Below are 23,487 nucleotides of genomic sequence, written 5' to 3' on the forward strand. Positions count from 1 at the left end.
TGATGGTGTGACGATACAGCCCTCATGTTTTGGTGTGTGCCATTGCTAAACTGGTCCCTTTCTTTCAGCAAAAATGCCTCTCGCTTGGTACGGAGTTGGAAATGCTTACACTGAGCCCACATGAGGCCACTATGAACATTAACAGGCACTTGTGAGGGAAAAATAGTAATAATCGGGCTGGAGGTTTTCCAGACAAAAAGCCTGATGTCAAACCACCAACTGGTGACTAAACACCTTCCTCTGGGGCTGGAGCCCAGGGCCATCACCCCCGGCCTCACTGGCTGGGGACTAGTTTAGCCACCCCTCTCCGGGCGGCCCCTGTAGTCCCCGTGAGGCCGAGCCCCACAGCCTTCGCTCTCCCTTTGTCACCGCTCTCGGGAAAATCCCGCTTCGCTCGTTCCTCGAGTGCCGTTTCCCGGCGGCGAACCCAGCGCGCTGAGGCGATGCCGCCATGGCGGCCAAGTCCCTGCGCCGCTGCGGGCGGGCCGGCAGGGGGCGCTGCGGGACAGCACGGTGCCGCCACCAGCCCCCACCGCGCCCGCCCGCCCGCCGCCATGGCGGCCTTCGCCCGGCACCGGCGCTTTCTGGGCGGTTTTCTCTGTGGGGCCGGGGCGGGGGCTGTTGCATCGTGCTGGGCTGCGTGGCGGCTCCTCCGCAGCCAGAGCCAGGCGGAGCTGGTGCCTGAGCGAGCCCTGCCGGAGGGTAAGAGCCGCGGGTAGAGGGGAGGCCGGGCGCGGCGGCCCCGTGGCTCCGTGCAGCGGGAGCGGCGGCGCCTCAGCGCGGCCCCGATCCCTCACAGAGCTCCCCAGCCCCTAAGACCGCTCTCTCCCCTCTGAGCAGCTGCCTCCATCCTGAGGCCTGCTCAAAGGGAGCCAGGAGGGCCGGGAGTTCCCCGGGTACCTGGGCCGGGCTGAGGGGGGAGGAGGTTATTTGGGGATGCTGGGCTGTAACTTGCATTAAAAACACAGCTTCCCCTTGCCGCAACTGCTCACAGCGAAATGTTGGTGACACGCGAGGAAAGTGGTCTCCTGTGGGCTCCCGTGTCGTAGTGGGGAGTGGAGAGCAGTTGCCCTGCATGATCTGGTAATGTCTGTGTAATATAAACACACGTACGTGTACTTTTAAACACACAGTTCAGGTCAGGCCATAACTAAATTTGAGCTATTGTTTCCCCAGGGAGGTGGCTGCTCGCTGTGCGAGGTGTGGGGAAGGGGCTGTTGGGGGGCCCAAGGCCTGGTGGGAATGAATGGTGTTCTCTGCAGCCCAAAGGCTTTAAAAGGATCTGAGCATTGAAAAGCACAGGAAGAGGGGCTCTAAAAACCTGAGTTGCTGTCGAACAGATGGCTGGAGGATGAGGAAATCAGTAAGATGGATGTAAATATTCCTCCATGAGAGAAAAATGTTACTTGCAAAAAAAAAAAAAAAAAGAATAATCTCAAAGTGAAGCTTTCATTCATTCATCAGAGTGTATGTATTCCCAGTAAGGGCAGGACTTGTGCCTGTGCTCAACTCTTACATCTCCGTTTGTGAGGAGGAGTGCGATTTCCAGCTCTGAAGAGTGAAATGTGTGTGTCCATAACTCCTTGTTGCCAGATATGTCCCTAAATATCTGAGAGCTTTTCTTCTGAAGGCCAGCCCAGAGTGATTGCTAGGTAGATGTGTGTAAGCATTAGAGTAGATGAGTTAGCCCTGGAGCTGAGAACATCATGTAAGGACGCAATGAAAAGCACGGCTCTTTTGGTAGAAGGGAGTTTCACTGGATAGCTCTCAGTATATTTTTAGGTCTTAATTGTGGGACTAACCTCAAGTGGTTCCCTATACAGTGTTTACATCCACTGAGATGTTTTTCTTACTGTCTTGTTTCTGATCACATTTCATCTTGGGATGGCTTTCTGTTTATTTTTCTTCTTAGAACCAGTAGAAGAGTCTCTGCTGGAAAAATACGGATTCCCTGAAGCTGGAACAGAGACCAGATGTTACACAAATCATGCACTGTCTTATGACCAGGCAAAACGGGTGCCTAGATGGGTGATTGAACATATTTCAAAACAGAAGACACTGGGTATGTAGGTGTTTATTTTCTTACATTTATGGCACCTAGAATGGGCTTTGCAGTTCACAGAAGGTGGACCCAGGAGCAGACAGGGAGAAAAATCCTATAGTAATCTCTAGGTATGGATTTTTCAACCCATTCCCAATCCAACTGGAGGCAGCAGGCCTCTGAGTGCACGTCATCTTCATGACAGTGTTAAGGCCAATGTTGCCAGTGATTTAAAAGTGATCTGTCACTGCAGCAGCCTGCAGCAACCAACGCAGGCCTTTTCAGACTAGTCGCAACAATAGAAAGAACATTGGTATTGAATGTACGATGTCCTGAAGCCTGCAAGACACACTTGACCCAAGGGCTGACTATGAAAGGGAGGAATGAAGAAGAACGAGAGCTACCTTCCATGAGATGTTTCAGTTATGAGTTTATGAAACAGTCTGTAAAGCACCAGATCGATATAGCTGTGTCTGCGTAAACACTGTAAGTCATATTGCAGGAGGGAAGTTTAACTTACCTCTTTTAAACATGAATGGAGAGGATATGACAAACTGGAAATTAAACTTTTCTTGACCTGATTGAGACCTGCAAAGTTCAGTGTTATTGTTCAAGCACATAAAAGTTGCTCTTGCTTCCTTAGCTTGTGTAGTTAGTTCTGTGGGCTGATTTATGTCAAGTTAGGTGCTGCCCCACATGTGTGAATGCTTGTGGAGTCAGTGCCTTTAGTGACCAGACTGTTTTGTCTACAGATCTAAAGAGATTTCCTCAGAATGGGGAGAAAAGATGAATGTCCGTTTCTGAGATGAAAATAGAGCAAAGGGCATTGACAGTTGTAATTGTTCAAAGCTAGACAGGACATACCTACTCACAGCAGCCATCATTTACTTTGATGCAGTTCTGTTGTATTTTCCGATGTGCATAATCTAATATTCTCTCCCCTGTTCTTTATACGAGGCAGAGGCTCAGTGATTTTTTTCCTGTCAGTGGTAAATGAAGTATAAGTGGTATACAGTCATTGTAAATTAAGTTTATAGCATTAGTTCAGTTTTTCTAAGGCAAATTATTAGTAATGGAGGTAACTGTATAATTGTAAAGTGTTTTATGAACGCAGTAGCCCTCTAAATATATCTTAATCACTGTCTTCAAATTACCATTCAAAATTAAAAGCATGATCCTGAAAATATTTATAACCAACCCCTAAGTAGCATCATTGATTCCACTTCTTTCTGAGAAGAAAGCAGTAATTCCAGGTTTACTTTCAAGTGGGCCTTAACAGCCAAATTGTTAGAATGTTTTCCAAGTGATCAGCTACAACTAACCTGCAAGTTGAAATTAAGCATCTTGAGGCATTCAGCTCTGATTTATGTCTGATAGCTACTCTAACTGAGATTTAAGGCAAAATTGTGTTGTTCAGGGAAGGTCACAAAAACCTTTAATGTACTGAAGTTTTGAAACAAACTGGAGTTTTGATGCGAAAAAAAATTACTGATAAGTAAGAACTTAAATGTTTAAAAAACATGGTGGAAAGAAATTAGCTTTACATGTAAATGAGATGTACAAATCTGATTACAGAAGAAATTATCATTTTTTATCAAAGCAGTGAACAGAGAATAAATGAGCATACATTTTCCATTTTTCAAATTTAATTGATAAATTACACTTTGTCTTAAATACTGAGATTAAATATGATTTTTTAAAAATAAGAATTCTGCTGCTTTGCACACTGATAATCTTGTGTTGTTCCTAAGCATCAATCCTGTGCTAACGTATCATGTCACACGCTTTACCAAAAAAGAAAAGTGAAGCTCCTTCCTTTTACCTGCACTGCACAAAGATGCTGTGACCACCTCTCTGTTTTGACATCACCTCCATGGACATACGCACAGATGGTCAGCAAAGAAGAGAAAATTGCTTACAGGCACTGGGGTTTCCAAGAGATGCATTATCCATATGCATGCTCATTTTCCACCCCCTCCTTTCTTCTTTCTCCTCCTTGCATATTCTGGGGTTCTTCAGAGAGCTGCCCAGTGGAGAGCGTGTACCACACTTTGTTCTCAGTACGGAGGACAAAGAAGCATAGGGTGCTTATGCACTCAGCGATAACATTGACGTGACAAAAAAGCCAGAGTGCATGCAGTTTGTCTGTGTATGCACAGTCAGCTATAGAAGAAAGAATAATTTTAACAGCTAGCAGTGATCACTATTGAAAATTACCTCTCACGCTGTATTACAACAGGAGATACTTTATAAAATGCCATGTTTGAGGAAAACTCTCCGGTGTGTACAGGCCCTGATTCATGCTTAAATGAAAAGAGAGTTTGTAGTGGTCCTGTGTATTACATCTGTGAAATTATGCCTAAGATGACACCCTGAATTTTATAAAGAAAAAAATCAGTGTGCTGTAGATACTTTGAATTATATGGGAAGAAGAATTGTGGATAACAGTGATGGTGCTCTAAGCCAGTTATTTTCCAGCTGCACACTGTGCCGCTGCCTGTGTGGAGCCATTGCACAGGTGTGGCTGAGTTAGCTCTTGCGCGTGCCTCCACTGCTTCTCTGGAGCACCTTCCTTACTATGGATGTTCTTCGTCCCAGGCCATTCCCTAAGAAAGATGGTATCTTACTGGAGGTTGTCAGTGCCAGAATAATTCATGTAATTCTCTTCTGACCATCACTTTTCCAAGGAAGCAGTCAGTGTTTGGGATGAAGTGGTCTCAAAGTTGTATTCCATTCAGAGTAATTTATTTTCCAAGTAGTTGACTGGGACTTTACACAGTGCAAGGACATAAATATATGTGTATGGCCAGTAAACCCGGGAAGAAGTGACAGGCTTCCTAGCAAACATAGCAGCTTAGAATGGGCTGCCATCTCTGCAACAGTTAAGTTAGCTCCCCCCACAAGCCTTCCCCCAAAAAGTGTTTTGTCTTCCAGAAGTTTTAGGCCTAGACATTTTTTGTGCAGTTTCCAAATATCTGGACAGGCAGGAGAATCCTGGAAGGGAACGGGAAAGCTCTACACTTATTTCTGTGCCCACGAAGAACAAAAGACTTTCTCTTGAAGGGGTTTATTATTTTAGCAAGTGTAACTTTATCAAGATACACGCATTCTACTTCCAGGCTAGAACTGGAAAAAGAAGAAATACTTGTGGCTCAAATGTAAAAATGGAATTGCAGCTGGTGAAGATTGGTTTATCTTCATTGTCCTAAAAAGTGAATCTATACTGGATTATATGTTTAGTGATCTTGCCTTTAATATTCATCTGCATTTACGATAAGACAAAAGTATTTTGTTTTTGTTTCTTCTCTATAAAACAGTAAGCATGTTAGAATGTCTAGTGTATAGCGGGGAAGAATTTAGAACTGGAGCACAGATATTTAAGCAGAATTATTATTTTTCATGGTTGAGGAGAAAAATACCCAATTTAGATTAATGTGTTGAATCCTTAAGCATCGGTCATTTGGCAAGATGTGACAGAACCGATTTTTTTCATCTTGTTATGATGGTTTAATGATAACCTAACAATTTAGTGTGTTATTCCTCAGGCAATGCAGACCGAAGGCACTGTAAATTCAGACCAGATCCTAACATCCCTCTAATGTTTAGTGCTGTCAATGAAGACTACCTTGGGAGCGGGTGGTCACGAGGACACATGGCACCAGCGGGAGATAAATTTTCAACAGTAGGATTTTTTTCTTTCTTTTTCATTTTTGTTTATCAGTCGGAAAGGGTCAAAAGACCCTTAAAAATAATGTGTAATGTTCCTTTTGCAGTTTGTTTTGAGGTGGAATGTGGTCTCATTATTGATGCACAGACCTGGACTCGGAGTTACAAGGTCTGTTCCTGACTGTGCGCTGTAGGATGCTCTCACAGTCTGCTTCAGGTGTCTAAATCAAATGCATCCTTTGGTGACATACCTCTCTTCATTAAATCACACCTATATTAACTTGTTTGGCAGAGATGGTGTGAGTATATCTTGTAATGTGTAGTGTTAAGCAAGTCTTTGCAACCTCTTGTACATCACATTGCCTGCTTGTAAAACAAAGATGATAACCTTCACCAAACAAACCTCGAAAGTCTTCTGAAGCTCAGTTAAAGGGAGATAGGGAACAATGCCTTCATTCTGGCCAACGGGTGCCGAGATGTTTAAGGCTAGATTGGGCAAAGCAAAGATGCCGTTAAGTACTCTTCTGTATTGGCAAGGGGATTGCCTGGATGATTTAGAAGGCTTTTTCCTTTCTGGCAGTGTGTATGAGGTAAATTAGAACCTTCTTTTGCCATAGTTCTTTCAGTCTATAAAATGTCTTCACCTGCCATTTATTTGAGCTGTAAGAAAAGCATGCCCTAATGCCTTGGCTGACTAACAAAGCAGCCTTGGATTTATTGGATCCTCTTGTGAAATGTGCCTAATGCAGCAATTTGTCAATTAAGAAGCAGTTTGAATTTGTATTTCTGCCAGGCAGAATAGTATGCAGTGGGGCAGAAGGACAGCACAGTGGCATGTGGTGGATGAAAGAACCAGTCATGTTATTTCTACTGGAACTGTCTTTGTGGTTATTTATTTGTTATATCTGGGGAGTTTTGCTGGTGAGATATCTGTGCAGAGAGATCCTGGACCTGGCTTGAAATGCGTTGAGATGATATAATCTTTCAAATATGGGACTGTAATAATTTAATTTCACAGTTTAATTAGTGCAGGTACTGTTTGCTCATTATCCTAAGGAGTTCTGCCAGCTCATTCACTTTGAAGAAGTATTATGTGAAAAACATTGACAAGTACAGGACCTATGAACATTCTGGGTTAAGATCTTGGAAATTTTTTTCTCCTATATTTCCCTGCATATGCATAGTTTTTTAGCGCCAGGTCCTTCGCATCTGGAGATGTGTGGGCTTCAGTTCAGAGGTTTATGACACTTTTTAAAGATAAAATTAAGCAGATGTGTAGATGTTTGACCATTATGGTCTCATAAATCATTTCATCGCCTGCATGTTATGTATTTCTAAAATATTGATGAATATTTTTAATAAAACCTTTTCTTGTCACGGAAAGAAAAAGCTAGCCATTAGGCAGTCAAATAAATGAAAAACATGGGTGAAAACTCCCTTCCCATTCAAAAAGAGGAGTAGCTAGTTGCTTCCAAAGGCATTGCAAAACTGACACTGGGTAACATAGGAATTCCTGTGCCTCTAGAACTGGACATTCTTGTGCTATGCTTCTGTCAAAAAAAATAAAGGTAGATACATTTTGCAAGGCTTACACCTCAGTTATGTACCTTTTAATCCAAAATAATTTTGTAGATGTTCTGACTTAGGTTTTATCTGACCTTTTATGTTGATAATGTTAAGAGTAAACTAGAAATGGATTCTGATCCAAAAACTTCTGAAATATGTTTTCAGGTCATAAATGTTTCAATGAAATTATATATTTTTTTTTTTTTCCTGTATGCAGAGAGCTATGGCCGAAACGTTTTATCTGTCTAACATTGTGCCTCAGAATTATGAAAATAATGCTGGATTTTGGAACAGGTGAGAAATTACTTCTAAATAAACTAAGTGAAAAATATCAGGCAGTGGCATAAATAAAAAATGCTGTATTTATAAAGCTTCTTCACATCAAAGTATTCTGGAGCGTTTCGTAGGCTATCTGTAGAGATCATAGCAACTTTCTCTGAAATGAAAGGCAGTTCGTTCCTCACAGTGCAAGAACAGTGTAACAACTACTCTAGTTCTTTATTCGATTAAACCATAGAGGACATTTATTTAGAATAGATAAAATTACTTCTTCTGGCTGATGTGGCTCCAGGTACCAGACTTAACATCTCTGTCCTTAAGGAAAATCCAGTAGAAGCAAGGAAAGGGTTTAGATCTTGCTTTAACATCTCCTCAAAAAAGTGCTTCCAGCATGAGAGTATTCACATCTCTGTATGTGGACATTGGTTCACTTTGAATTGGAGAACTGAGTGCTCCCCACTGAGTAGTGACTACTTCAGGTCTTAGGTGTTTCTTCGAGTGCTGGCTTCCAAGTAGCTGTCAGGCAGGTTCTCTGTCACTTGTGAACGCCAGCTGGATCGGCTTTGAGGTGAAGTGAGTGGTTGATAAATTTAAACTTTCTTCACGTAGGATTTTTATTCTTTCCTTCCTTTGAGCAGAGAAAAACATTAATAAAAGTAGCATTCATCCAGGGCTACTTGCATAGGACTTACAGAATGTGCAGACTCAGAAACAGGAGGGGAAAATGATGAATTTCACAAGGTTCGCTCAAGGGAAGGTTAGTAAAATTATGTGCAGCATTGTACTAAGTCTGTCAAAAATGCATCATCATTCAACTACACGCTGTTTTCCAGTTTTACAAGAATGCGTATAAAATCATATGAGGCATTCAATAAAGTTATACTGTTTTATAGACAAATAAAATCCTATAACATTTTAAGAGAATTTTTTTTGTATCGTTTTAATATCTCAAGTATTTGAGCATAAAATTTCCTTATACCAAAGCTAGGCATTTGTACCAGTTCAAGGTTGGAAGCCTTATTTCCCCTGGCACTATCAGCCCCATAATTTAAGCAGCTGTATCACTTTCTCCCAACTCCAGCACCCTATCCCCACAGTTAAGTGCATGAACAAGGTATTTGTGCCACTTGTTTTGTCAGTCACTTATTTAATATTTAAATATTTTTGAGGATACCATATTTCACGTGTGTTGTATTCCTTCCTGGCTTGAGAATTCTCTTCCTTTTTTTAATTGCTTAGTTCTTGAATTGTCTTCTGAGGTGCAGGTAGACAATATAGCTTAGTCAGTTTAACAATCTGTTGGTTTTTAAAGTGGTGTTCACCTTCCAGCCATGTGTTTTTGCTGCTTTCCCAGTTCCAGCTCTGGTACTAGCCTGACTGCAGCAAGTCAATGCCATTTGCTAACCCAGTTAAACTGATTCGCATTTTGTTTTGCTTGGTTATGTTTCTGCCAGATTAGAAAATTGGATCAACTGGTGAGATGAGTGCCAGAGCCAACACAGAAGATGGAGTAGGACTGTTCAGCTGGGGCAGACAAGGGAAGCAGTAGGAAAGGGGAGAGCAGGACTGCATCATTCAGCAAGCTATTAGATAGTAAGCTATTAGATTGGTTCAGTGGTATGCTCTAACTGCACCCTAGTATTTATTCCTCATTCTCTTCCCACCAATGTGCATGCTTCTTTCTTTCCTGATGTTTAACTGTCATTTTCTGTCTTGTTTTGAGTGGGATTTCATGATCACTGTAGTCTGATCTCTGTCCCTGCTGCCACCAAAAGCAGTTTGCTCCCAAGCTGCATTTATTCCCATTCTTTCTTTGTGCCAGGTGGTGTTTGTATTGCCATCCCATGGGACAGCCTGAGGAGCTGAGCTGCTTGGAAGCAAAGCTGACGATAGCAGGAAAAAAAATTAGCTTGCGGTCAATGCTTTGGCGTGTCACATGGCAGCTCACTGTTACCAAAGAAGAAAGGGCTCATTCCTGCTAATTCTGATTTGTGTGAGCTGATTTAACTCACTAACCCAGCACAAAAAAAAAAAAAAAAAAGACTTTTTGTGCTAAAGGTGGCCCAAGGGAGAGGTATGAGGAGCAGGGATGAGACAGAGAAGGGGATGAAACCTCCTTCTTTCAGAGGCAGCCAGAATAGCTGGGCTCATCTGTCTCATGTTCTGATCTGTTTGTTTGAGTGAAGTGCAACTCTGTCTCTAGTAAAGGAGCAATGGGTTCTCAATGTATGTGATTTCTATAACAGGCTGTTAGATCAAAGACAGGCTATAATCTCTTTTTTTTAAAAATGTAAAATAGGTATGATCCAGAAACATTTGGAGAAATATTTTGTACTGTAAACAGAATCAATTAGTATAAGAAGCAAAAATAATGTTAGTATTTCTGGAGTGACTACTTTATTTTTAAACAGTTTTATATTAAAAAAAAACCCATTAAGTAGACTTAGTGGGAATGGCACATAGAAACTTTCCTAAGTACTTTGAGCTACGGAAAGAGCTGTCTGTTCCTCGGGGAGGAACATGCAAATCCAGTAATGTGGTAAAACCTGTCAAAGTAAGAATGCCACAGCCTGATGTTTAAAACAAATATTTTACTAATCCCAAGTGACCATCAACAGTATCTTTCTAATGTCAAGCGTGGGAGTAAGTAGAGAACTCAGATTTTCAGGACAGGTGGTAAGGCTACAGAAACCATTTTCAAATGTGTGTGGTAACACATGCGTATCTGTAAATAAGTGAACCTGGGGCAAGTGGGAGGTATGACTTGGGCCTATGTTTTACCTTCTTTGGCTTGCGAGTCAGTCACATGAGTTTGGAAAAATTCTCCCAAATTGTCAGTAATTCATGTTGCCCTTCACAGTATTGTTTCAAAGATTTTTGTGTTAAGTTTTCCCAGCTGACTTTACCCTATCTGACAAATATGTTCCAGAATGGAAATGTATTGTCGGGAATTGACCGAGAGATTTGAGGATGTTTGGGTAGTTTCTGGACCTCTGACCTTGCCTCAAATAAATGATGATGGAAAGAAGAGTGTTACTTATCAGGTATGTATATATATATTGCTGGGTAAACGGTGCAGTGGTATTACTTTATGTATTTATTTAAAACTGATACTGTAGCTTGATAAACCAAAGTTAAACATCCTAGTACATGCAAAATGTATGAAATGTCCAATACTAGTTGGAACAAGTTCAATAGAGATGTTACATCTTGCCTACACATGAAAAAGTATAATTTTAAAATAATTTGTTTTATTTAAGAAGGAAGACCTATTAAATATCTGTTCACAGCCTGCAGTAAAACTGTTTTCTGACTTCTATAATACATGACAGTATCTAAGCAGAGAGGTAGTGGGTTTTACTGATGTGTAGGCATGTATTCAATCATTTGTTTATGTGTTTTAGAAATAGCGCGATACAGAGGTAGTGTGGGTTTCACAGAACTATATAGGGAATATAGTGGAATGCCTATGCTCCATTAATTTCAAAAGCAGTTGCTTCCTGATATCCCATATGCATCACTTAGATGAGGCCTTGCAACTGAGGTTCTGAGTGTACCAAAGTCAATTGAAAGACTTCATTTGAGTTCAGTAGGTTTTAGGTGAATGTAGTATAATCACTGGTCCATGGCACTGATACCCCCCTTCTTCTTTTGGTCCCCCCATTTTTATGACCTGCTTAAAATACTCTGAAGATTTTAAGATTAATCATGCCCAGTCTCTAGAAACTGTCACTGATAGACAGGAAAGGCTATCAAGTTGAGAGGTGAATTTATTACTGCTTATCCTGACTTACTCTTTGTGAGCATGTGTTCAGACATCTGTAGGATCTGAGTGTAGTAAGGTATTCAGGGGAGGGAGTATTAACTTTCTGCCCCTACTGTAATGAGATATTATTGCTGTTTTCAGTTGCTAGATGAAAGCTAGCATAATGCAAATAATAAATGCTGTATTTTGTGCCTCTTGAAAAAACACTTTTCCTTGAAAGTAAGCACTTGGATTAACTGCAGCTTCAGCTCGTGATTCAGCTGTCCAACTAGTTCTCTGAGGAGCAATGAATGAGCTTGCTATAACAAGCCCCAGTTTCAGAGGGATACGAGACACAGAAAAGAGAGTTGTTCAGCTTTCAACACTGGCTTGTGTAGTGGTAAGATTTAGGCATTATTTCTCCGTTATAAATACACAGCTGATTTCCATTTGATTCAACTTGGAACTCAGTCATAACAGAATGTAATTTTTCCTGTTCGTTTTTACCTTTTTTACTTTAAAAACTGTCCCTTATGTCCCCACCCACACGTGTCTAGAACCTTGACTCTGATGAATTCACAACTTTGGTTTTGGGTTTGTTGTTATTTTTTTCCCAGTTATATGTTATGCATATAAAAATGCAGTAATAATAATTTATCTTTTTCACATTCAGTGGCAGTTCCAAACTCCAGCTCCCACCACATCTTTGTGAGGAAGGTGACAACTGTGCTCCTTTTCAAGTGGATAAATAAGCTGTGGTTAAGGGATATGACCGATGCCACATGATAAATTAATGGCAAAGCCAGCTTTAGGCTGGCCATGGTTCCTTGCCGCCCAAAGGGCGAGTGCTGACCTTGCTATTACCTGTTATACTTTCCCGTCCTTTCCCTTGTCTGCCAATGCTGATGACTGTCAAGATACTTCCACAAGATGCTTAATTACCCAATGCAATAGAAAACCATCCATGCTGGATTCTTTATTTGCATACTGGGCTTGTTTTCTACTGCTGTAGAAAGATAGAGCAGCACACAGAGGAGTCCAGCACTTACTGATGACAGCACGACGTATGTCCTAAAGCACATGGCTGCGAGCAGGAGGGAGATGTTCCTTCTCAACAGTCTTGAGCTGAGTGGATTACTGTCATGCAAAATGGTACTATAAGAGTTCTCTAGGCTTGCACATAGCTTGCTGGAATTTACTTCCTTGTACTGTCAGGATATTACATTTACTTTTTATCCCTAAAAATATATATTTGTCTTACACAGGAAAGAATTAAAAATCCTGAGCTGACTTGAACATTTTATAACTGGAAATTATTTTCCAGGAAGCAGTTGAATCATCTATTAACTGCTTCACTTCAATCCTAGAATCATAGAATCTTAAGGTTGGAAAAGACCTCTAAGATCATCAAGTCCAACTGTCAACCCAACACCACCATGCCTACTAAACCATGTCCCAAAGTGCCCCATCTATATGTTTTTTGAACACCTCCAGGGATGGTGACTCCACCACCTCTCTGGGCAGCCTGTTCCAATGCCTGGCCACTCTTTCAGTGAAGAAATTTTTCCTAATACCCTATCTAAACCTTCCCTGACGCAACTTGAGGCCATTTCCTCTTGTCCTTTCACTAGTTACTTGGGAGAAGAGACCAACACCCACCTGGCTACAACCTCCTTTGAAGTAGCTGTAGAGAGCAATAAGGTCTCCCCTCAGCCTCCTCTTCTCCAGGCTAAACAACCCCTCAGCTGCTCCTCATCAGACTTGTGCTCCAGTCCCTTCACCAGCTTTGTTGCCCTTCTCTGGGCCCGCTCCAGCACCTCAGTGTCCTTCTTGTACTGAGGGGCCCAAAACTGGTCATCTTTTTCTAGTTTTTCTCTGGAGAAAGTGTTTATTTAGAAGAGAAGGATTGCAGAAAGATGATTGTGGCTCTCCATTTTGGTTTTGAAATGTAAACTTTAGTATTCCACAGGTAAAAATACGAGCAAGCACTGCATCTTAACTGCTTTTATTCAAAGTAACTTGATGCCAGGATACGGTGATGGAATAATAGTGGCACAAAATGTCCGTGCTGCTTTGGTTATCATATCATTCTGTTCTTGCCTGTTGCCAAGATGTCTTCATCATCTTTGGGTTTGATGACACCTCTGGTCTTTTACGTGTGTTTTATCAGTTTTGGTCTTAATATAAACTATGAAGTGAAGTTCAGTGTGAGATTGAAAACGGTGGAATGATAGTATTCATGTTTTCATTTCACCATTTGGCCACATTCATTAATCCTTTACTCAGCTTCCTATGGTGAGATTCATTGTGTAAATTGATTTGTATTTGAGCTGTATATAAGTACAGACAATGCTGTCTACAGGTGGGAAAAGTAAAATGTTGATCTGGGAGTTTTTGTTTTGTTTTAAATATTAAATTATTTGATTTAGGTTGTCTGTCTGCACTCCTAAGTGTAAGTAAATACAGGCTGAGAAATGTTTTGTTATTTTGAAGTCTCTTTATGGCATAAGTTCTTGTGCTTGCCATTGAAGTTGTCCTTTGGGGAGAGAGACTTCAGAGTGGTGTGTTGTTTTTTTTTTTTTTTTCCTTCTTACATCAACACATACACTTCGGAGAGGGAACACAACCTGTCAAATCACTGGAGAGAAGCTCTTTTCAAACCAATACCTTGGATGTAATTGCAGTCATTGTCGTTGATTTTGGCAGTCTGGGATTCTGCCCCTAAACTAAGAACACTGAGAGTTGGCAGCTGAAGGAGAGGGGAAGGTACCGCTTCGCTGTCTGTCTGCTAGGTTCAGACAAGTGACTTAGAAATGAAAGGTTTTAAGTCCTCATTGTTTGGGCTTATGAAGCTGATGTGAGAAGGTGTCCTTTTTATGTGCTGTTTAAGAAGTGCTGTAGTATATACAACAGCGCTGAAACTCACAACCTATAATCTGACAATGTGACTGTTAAGGCTGAGCTCTTTTCTAATGTTTTTCTTCTCTGAGACTAGAACTGTGGAAAAAAGAAAACACCAAAGTGCTACAGTGAGTGTGTCCGCATTGATTTGTTTCAGATCCTCTCTTCAATCTTAGTTTCTTGGGTTTTGGCTAAAGGAACAGTGAAATATGTATCCATAGAGTTACAGGCTGGTGTTTTTCTCATCAGACATCCAAAAAGGTTATTTTTAGATCACTATAGAGGAAAAACAGAGCATCGGTCGTGGCATTGTTCCCAGTTCCTGCTTGGACTCTGGTACCATTTGCTGTTTAATTCCAGAAAGGGAATTAACCTTGAACTCTTTAGATGCCAGCGTTGTTCTATCTATTGGCTGAACTTGCTGTATCCTCAGATATGTTCTGTCATTTCATCTGTCTCCAGCGGAGGCTTTTATTGCAAAGAGTAGATTGATGACTGTGCTTGGTGTCTGAAAAACGTATTTTGAGAATATATGTAAAATAGAATGCCAACAGGAAAAATCTGTTGTGTGTCATTGGAGAGGCAGATGCAGGTTTTTCATCTTTGTCCAGATCAAATCAAAATGACACTGTCTTGTTTTATACGTTACTGTTCACCAGTGACTGTTGCTTTAGTGATTTTCCTCTGTCAACAGATTTGGAGTTTGAATTACAAATTTTGCAATAATTCTACTGCATCATGCTTAATGCTCCACCCTTCTTATTCCCAATGCCATCGTTGTAAATACTAATTTAAGAAGAATTGGCTACGGTTGATGAATGAAAGTACAGTTAACATTTTGTTTATTGTTTGAAGATGACATTTTTCTGTACTTTTTAGTGAAAATTTAGTGTTCATACTGGCAGCATGTCTGTTGTTTAATTTTCAAAATTGAATGACTAGGCTGGGCCAGAGATGCATGATAATTGTACCAGAAGATATGTTTACTTGTCATCTATTTTTGTGACAAGTAAGGCTCTGGGAAACAAATTGCACCTCTCAAATATAAGATGGTACTTTATGGTTTTCCCTCGTCAACTTTCAGAAGTAGTAGAGGTTTCTCCTAGCCAAGATACTACAGGGAAAAGAATTCTTGTTGAAGGAGGAAATAAACCTGGGGACTGTTACTGTTTGTTGGCTGCTCCAAATGGGCTCAACGCTACGCAGGCAACTGGCGGATCTAGGTCTGTTATACTTGCTGCATAAAACTTGGGTTCGAAGGGCTAGATCTTAGATCAGCTGGTGTAAATGACTAGAGCTCTCAGCCCTAAATTTAGACATGATGTACAAATGAAAATAATAGACACTGGGTTAAGATTGGAGGAGAAGAGACATCAACGGTGCAGGATAAATTTATATGGTTGTGTTTATTTAGCATGGTACCCATCCTAAAGGTCCTTTTATTATAGGAAGAGTAGTGATAGGGACTGTAGTGGATTCAGTGTTAAGTAACCTGAATGAATTCTGTGGAAGTAGTAGTCTGTCATCATGTAAATACAGTATCATTGTGCTTATACACACTCTCTTTATTAAAAAAAGGGGGGGATTGGGGTGTCTGTCTTTTAATGCTATAACTATGTATTTAGGCACAGCTCTTTTCTCTTTTTTTTGTACCATCTCTTCTTTTTTACTTTTTTTCTTCCTTCTTTCTTTCTTTTTTAGGATTGTCTAATGATTTGGCAAAGCAATCAGACCAGCCGTAACAAATTAAATTTTCCTGAAGTACATACATTTCCATTTTGGAGGGCTTGGCTGTACAGTGTTGTTGCAGATTGTTACTGGGATTTTTATCTGTAGTGTTCTCTATTTTCTGTATTGCTAGGTCTTCCTTCACACCCCTCAGTTCTTCTCAATGCCATCTGACAGAGTTCTCTCAAATATTGGGGGAAAAACACTAGCAACAGAATCAGTGCTCACACAAATCCAAAAGGAACTGAAGTGAAGGTAGTTAATGGTGTCACAGTGATCAAGTAAATAAAATTATACTGATAGCAAAGGGAATTTTTTATACTGCCAGAAAGTCTATTTCTATACAGAATTTAGTATCAAATTATAAGAAGGCTCTGGATTGTCAAACTGGGGGTCATGTCAGCAGGAATGATATTATCTACAGAAAACATCTGATGGGCCCGGTCAGTATCATGCCTCAAGTTACAGCTAAAACAAAACAAATGCCTATTCAGAGAAAGCTACAGTCTTACTTTGAGTGGCAGGAGTGATGTCCTTGATTTCTGTCCATCAAGAAATGTGACAGAAGTCTTAATTTTGTTATTGCCAGATGCAGATGGAAGTTCTGTTAAGTAGAGAATTGTATGTATGCATGCTTGTTTTCAGTCAGTCCTGGCCTGCAGTATGGCTTAGTTCTAAACTCGCGTTATACAGGGAGTGAAATGGTTACTGGAGTGTAGAGGGAATTTCTGGAGCTATCATTTTAATGTATTTGATGATAGTACCGTCTCATGCAAGGACTCTTCAGTATATACTGGCAGTTAAGGCATGATTGAATGTGATTTCTGTTTACCAGGTTCTAAGAGAATCTCAGATAATTGCCAATCCAGAGCTGATGAAAGGCTAGTCCCTTCTGCTCATTCTCTTCACGGTTGATTTTCATTTTCTAGTCACTAGGTGGCAAAATACTACTTTGGGATTCATGAGTCCGTCCTTTTAAAAATTACTCCTACCCGTTCAGAAGAAGATAACTTTCTTACTACTGTGGGAAGCTGTAACAAGTCCAGTATGAAATGAAAATATGATAACATTTGTGTATGTTTTAAAATTCCTGGTAACATTCTGTTTTCTTCTAATATACTCTTAAGTGTTCTGCTATTACACCTTATATATTCCTTTTTTCCTGTTAGTGTAAGAAGGGAATTTTCTTTCTCACAAACTCCAAACTGTCATTTTTTGGGGCTGCTTTGCCCTGTATTTATCTGACTACCACCATGAAGGTGAAATTTGTTAATGCCTTGTGCTTAAACTTACCCTAGATGCCATTAGCAAACGTCCTCATTATTTATTGTGGTACTTAAGCACTCCACAGATATTACGAAATTTGTCCTTCCTCCAATATTAAAAACTATGACCAAGAACAGTTTAATGATTTGATGAAAATCATGAGGAAAGCCAAGCTTAAGACAAATCCCCATCTAGTGACTTAGCTGTGAGACTGAATTTATCAAAGCTCACTGAGTTCTCTCTGGTTTAAGAAATCATGTTACTTCTGCCCTTATCTTTATCTGTCCCCATGAGCTCTTTAAGTTTGTATAACTGCTTACCAACACGTTTGTTGTTTTAGCAATATGTAAACATCTTAAATGTCAGGAGTTGCATACATTTTAATGGCCTGTCCTCATGACAGCTGTCCACGTTTAATTGGGCATGGAGGAGTATAACAAACTTATGCTCACTTGTGGAATGTCAATAATAATAAAAAAGAATAAACACTATGCTGAAAATGACATTATCATGATGTTGCATTATTAGAAGACACTGGTTCAGTCCTAGGGCTTCAGCCAGCACCAGATCACTAAAGAAAACAAGAGCAAAGCAAAAGCGAAAGGAATAAGCAGCTGCAAAAAGTTAGGGCAATGAACATTTTTATATTTAACTGGACAGCAAAGAGAATAGTGTCTGAAATTTCACATGATGATCGGACAGGAATATATTTAATGCTATAAAAGAAGGCTTTTAGCTTGAGTGTTGTTTTTTCTGTTATGAGGCTGTTGAAAATCTGAAAGATTAAGCAAAATTTTATAGGAAGAGCAAAATGGAAATTTTCAAAGGATTACACAAAAATTTACCTTGTGGCCTGTTATCAGCACGATGTGAAAGCATGTGGGACAGCAGGGATTTTCAGCAGGCCATTGCTGTATTTTCTTGCTTGTATTAGTGCATGAGATTTTTTTTTTTTTTTGAATCACAGATACTATTAAAAACTGTTGCTCTTCTCCAGCTGGGACAGATAGCTGTTTCAGACATTGATTGCTGAAAGATCATCTGCTGCCTGTGGATAGACAGCACAAATCAAAGTCAACATCTGTGCATGGATAATCTTAACCCATTTTCTATTCTTTTACAATAGGAGCATATGCTATCTGCCTTTGTTAAGCATGCATTGAGATAAATGGGATGGTGCAGATCAGAATAATGATTCAACTGCTGTAGTTGAGCAGGAGAGTCCTCTAGATGGCAACAGAAAATGAATTGTTGAGTTTGGTTTTCCTACCTATTGCTTCTGTTGCAAACTTCACTTCTGTGGAATCACACTTTGCTTCTGTCCATGGCTGTTGACCTGGGGGGGGGGGGGCAACTCTGTGGAAACATTCATCTGCAGCTTCTATATCTACTCCCATAAAAAAGCAAATTGTGGTATATTACAGAGCATAATGATGGAAACATGGCATGTTCCAGAGCTGCATTTCCTTTTTAACAGAAATCATTGGGTCACACTGCCTGCATACATTGTTGGTGGTGCATCCTGTGCATGGTTCACAGAAGTGTTAAACTGCAGAAAAAAACCATATATATTCTTTGTTGTGCATATTTACTCTGTCAGAGAATCAGGCACCTTCCTTTGATGGTATTCTGCTCCAGCAGAATGAGCTGGGGTAGAACTTTCTATGCCGTGTTTTGTGTAAGGAAAGGACTGTTGTGGACTCTGGCCGTTTGGCAGGCTGGAGTTTGTTTTAATTACTTTAACAGTATTAGAACTCAGTGAAGTAATTACAGAAGTAGTTTACTGCTGTTCAGAGGACTAGTATAAAGCCTGTGCACTACTTAAATTTTATTTAAATCTCAAAAGAGAGCTTATGTGGAACTGAAGTGCTACATAAATTACTTGTATGGCCATTGCCTGTATGGAGTTGAGTTGTATTTAGAACTACATTTCTCAAAAGGCCAACCCTTCCTTCATTTTGAACTAGTCCTCTCTTTCCTTCTGTCCTTCTTTCCTTCACAGGGGCATATACTATGCATAAATGTGGCTTATTTTGCATAGAATATATATATATTTGCATAATATTACATAAGCATAGGGTCTGTTTTCCCTTAACACCCACTTCAGGCATTCAGCATTTCCATTTCATACCTAACTCTTCTATGTGCGGCTCTATTCATTCCCCAGCCTTTCTATCCACCCACTCAGTCCTCAGACTCAATCCCCTGTTCCCTCTGCTAACTCACTCAATGCGCTTTCACCTGTTTGTTTTACATATGCCATATACCCCCTAATTGGAGATACTTGTAGCAGCTCCATCTGTGTGTTCGCCCTTCCTTTCGTTTCCAGACAGAGGATGCTGGTATGTGTGTGTGTGTGTGAGATGTTGAGAAGAGCAGGGAGCCGAGCTAAGGAGGACCTAGTACGTATAGATGTATTTATAGTGGGAGAAAGTATGTGAAGAGGCCTGGAAAAGGCAGTGAAGGCCATACTGCACAGGAATGCTGCAGGTCAGGAGAAGGTTGGCCCAGGGAGAATCTGGGGAACGGGATTTAGTCTCTCTAGTGCCTTCTCTTGGGAGGCTATAGCAGCTTCAGGGTACAGTGCAGCCGTGCACAGCGTCCTGCTTCTCTTCCACCCTGCCCTAGGAGTGTGCAGGAGGTGGGATTGCCACCGGTGGGGTGCCGGCTCTACAAGCTCACTGCTCCAGGGGGAGAAAAGGAACACCGTCCTTTGGCCTTCAACAGTGTCAGTCATTGCCTGTGCTTGGGTGAATGTGGAAATACGAATTCCCTCCTCTCCCTCTCAGGGCTTTTCATGCTTCTTGGCTCCATCCCTCTCAATACGTTGCATATACTCCCCAGTGTGGGTGCCACCTATTTCAAATAGGTTGAACTCCCAACACCATTCATTTTGTAATTCAGTTTTAACCCACCGGATATAACAGTGTGTTGATGCGTAGTTTTTAGTATATTCTAAAATTACCTGTGCATCAGTCGGTTTTGATTATGTATGCAGTTGATCCTGAGGAGCTGAAACTCTGGTTTCACCCACACTGAATGCTAAATGCAAAGTGCTTTGACACTCAGGAGCTCTAATTTCCCTATCAAGACATCTGTTTGGCATAAGCAATTTATTTATTGCTTACCAGTTTCAGTGACTGTTAGATGTCTAGGCAGAGCTTTATTTAGGAGAAGGCTGGTGGCATAAGCAAGATGATTTTTGAAAAAAAAAAAAAAAACCACCACCAAAACACAACAAAAAAGTTTAAACTGTAACGAAGCCATTAAATAGCCTAGTTTAGGGAAGGGGAGGAAAATACTCTGTAACAGAATGAAGAAATCTAAGAGCACATATTTGCCAGAGGCAGTAGTAATGTTACTACTACATTATTGTACAAAACATGAGAAAGCTTTCTTTATCAGAGGTTTCCCTTTCTCCTGAACATACTTTCTCTGATTTTGGTCTAACCAGGAAGGCTTAAATACCAGTCACTTAAAAAACTGGCAACAGAGACAGAAGACACACTTGAAGCACTGAAAGAATTCATAACCGAAATTAGTTAACTGTTGGAATAGACTGATGTGAATCTTGGTTCAGTAGCCACAGGCAAGATTTAGTTTTAAAAACGTATTTTTGTTTGCAGAAGTGCTGAATACTCTCAGAATAAAGCATACACAGGAAATGTTTCTTTTGTGATTGAGTTATACCGAATATATGAATGGACAAAGCGTGTCTGAACTGATATACTGGATTAGTTAGTAAAATACTTCCAATTAATGTGATCAGTTGTGGCAGTGAAATAAATACCTGCTTTCTCTGAAATTGTATTTTAAGTGTATCTAACAAAAGCTGTCAAAAAATCAAAACAAGCAGTCTTTGCTTCTGCAGGTATTGCAAATACTGGAATTAGTACCAAATTACTGGATTCTATGTATAAAACAAGATGCCTTTGTAGTTTTTGTAAGGCATCTGCATCTTTTTTTCTGTTGCTGTTAGAATAAAAGTACGAATTTTAGAAGGGTAGTTACACGGAAGGGTTATGCAAAACTCAGATTTTCCATACGTGAGCTTATTATACGTTGTCGGCATGGCAGATTCAGTTCAGCAATTGAAGGGGAAAAAAAAGCCTAATACAGTGCAAGCATAAGCATTACTTTTTGAATACTGGGGAGATTACTTTTATCAGCAATAGGTATATTCCCTTGGACTTACTCCTGACACAGGGTCGGGTGTCTACTGTATAGATGCGTGTGTGAGCTTTTAACAGATTTCACGTGAATTCAGAGTCTTGATTCTCCCCTCCTGATGCTTCAGTTAAAATTCCTGGATTCTGTTCTGAGTGACACAGCAGGAAACCCAACATGTACAAGCTCTTAAGTTGAGTCATAGTGAGTTTATGGAAGAAATAGGTGCATTTTCTTGGATAAACTTTTCTTCCAGGATACTGAGTCACTGAGTGTACTTCTTTATATCCAGGTGTCCTCAAAAAAACGCTTGCTTAAGTAACATAGCTTTTAAATACAGCCTGTCTATGGGTAACAGAGATACAAAAAAATAACTGACAGAAGGTAGGTTAGAGTTGGTTTGAAATACATATTAAAACCCACATGATTTGGAACTGTCAGGTCTGGAATTTAGCATAGAGCCACTGTTATTGAAACCAGCCTTCCAGGCATCAACAATGTGATGCAGTATGAGAAGGGAGCTCTACCATCCATTCCAGTCAGTTGCACTTACAGATCTGCACCAGGATTAGGGAGCTGGGCTCTTGGCTGACTCCCTGTTTCCAAACATGTTTTCCAGATTTGGTTCCAGTCCAGTTTCAGCCATAACTGAAGTTGTGTCTACTTGGGAGATTTAAGTTCGTTTTTCTACCAGAGCTCCTTGTCTCAGATCTTTACAAATATTTAGGCAATTACTGACTAATCTTCTGGCCTTTTGTCTGCATCATTCTTCTTAATAGTATAATACAAAGTCAGTGGTGGTATAAGAGAAAGGCAGAGAACCTTCTGGGAAAGACTCCTACAAACAGTGGCCAAACCACCCTGCAGTGAGGTGTTCTTTGTCTTGCTTTTCCTGTCTGAAAGAGGTTCAGGCATCAAATAACTAGCTCATTCCAGACCAGCTATATAAGGAGCTGCAATTAAATGGTGCTTTCCAGCTCAGCTTCTAGTCTGATAACATGGCACGTGATTTTGATGTGTAGTTACATGCTGTGACTCCTTTTTAGAGGTAGTGGGATTAGTCTGGCATCTTCTCCTCTGCACCCTCAACTGGTAGGATCTGTATCTGTAACATAAACTTTCCTTTTGACAGGTAATTGGAAAGGACGATGTAGCTGTGCCATCCCACCTATACAAGGTGATCCTTGCCAGGCGGAGCAGGACGTCTACAGAGCCCTTGGTACTGGGGGCTTTTGTGGTGCCAAACGATCCCATAGGCTTCAGTCACCAGCTGACTGAGTTCCAAGTAAATATTGAAGATCTGGAAAAAATGTCAGGTTTAGTTTTCTTCCCCCAGGTGGACAAAATCAAAGATGTTAAAAATATCTGTGAGGTGGATACCTGTAAACTGATGGGCTTCAAGGAATTTACATTGTACATCACTGCTCGAAAAGCGCAGAGTGCCCGTACATTGCACCGCTTGGAGAAAGCCATGTCAGAGTTAAGGGAGGCAGGAATTGAGCCTGATGAATATCTTCTAAAGCTTCACAAGAAAAAGGAAGAAGAACTACTGCAGGAAAAACAAGTAGCAGCTCGAGAGGGGAAAGCTGGCTGAGTACTTGTTGAGGAAGATGTTTGGGGTTTTGTACTTTGAAAGGGGAGCTGAAGGCAAACGCAAAGACAAGGGCTCTCTGAATTATCCCTTTTTTGAATTGTGAAAACAATAAAGAAATATTTGGAAGCTGATGGGTTTGGAATAACATTCATTCTTGTGTAACGTGATGCATGTGGGAAATGAAAATGACCCCTTTCTGGCATGAATAGATTACTGGACCTCCAGAAAAGGCTTTGTGCTATTTTCCAAGCGAGACGTCAGACTTGGGGTTTGTATGGAATCCCTTCTAGGAATATTATAAAAATAGACAGTAGACACCTTGGGAGTATAACTAGAACATGTTTAAATGTAATTCCGCCTGCAAATGTCTTTCAGTATGATGCTGTAGAAGCAATGGTACTTTCTGGGATTTTTAAAAAAATAAATTAATTTAGAAATATTTCATTTAACACTCTTTTATTAGAGATCTGTAAGGCATAATCTGAATCCCTTACGGTCTTTACTTAGTTGTGTTAAACCAGATTGTCTCTTACC

The 23,487-nt window shown here is 40.5% G+C and overlaps 1 protein-coding gene across 1 annotated transcript; it reads left to right on the forward strand.

Moving 5' to 3' along the window:
* Positions 1-509: 509 nt before the first annotated feature.
* On the forward strand, positions 510-23,100 carry EXOG (exo/endonuclease G). The gene is made up of 6 exons (XM_075746747.1): positions 510-702; positions 1,913-2,062; positions 5,587-5,876; positions 7,491-7,567; positions 10,482-10,596; positions 22,492-23,100. The coding sequence occupies exons 1-6, from the start codon at positions 555-557 to the stop codon at positions 22,951-22,953; spliced, it is 1,242 nt and encodes a 413-aa protein (XP_075602862.1). The 5' UTR covers positions 510-554; the 3' UTR covers positions 22,954-23,100.
* Positions 23,101-23,487: the final 387 nt, after the last annotated feature.

The sequence above is a fragment of the Balearica regulorum genome, chromosome 2 (assembly GCF_011004875.1).
Source record: "Balearica regulorum gibbericeps isolate bBalReg1 chromosome 2, bBalReg1.pri, whole genome shotgun sequence".
Taxonomy (NCBI): domain Eukaryota; kingdom Metazoa; phylum Chordata; class Aves; order Gruiformes; family Gruidae; genus Balearica; species Balearica regulorum.

What these genes read in the sequence shown, in the direction of transcription:
- EXOG (XM_075746747.1), top strand. Translation starts at nt 555, where the DNA reads ATGGCGGCCTTCGCCCGGCACCGGCGCTTTCTGGGCGGTTTTCTCTGT. An exon ending in CCTGGACTCGGAGTTACAAG is followed by an intron (nt 5,877 to 7,490) that starts GTCTGTTCCTGA and finishes TCCTGTATGCAG; the next exon opens with AGAGCTATGGCCGAAACGTT. An exon ending in AATGCTGGATTTTGGAACAG is followed by an intron (nt 7,568 to 10,481) that starts GTGAGAAATTAC and finishes AATATGTTCCAG; the next exon opens with AATGGAAATGTATTGTCGGG.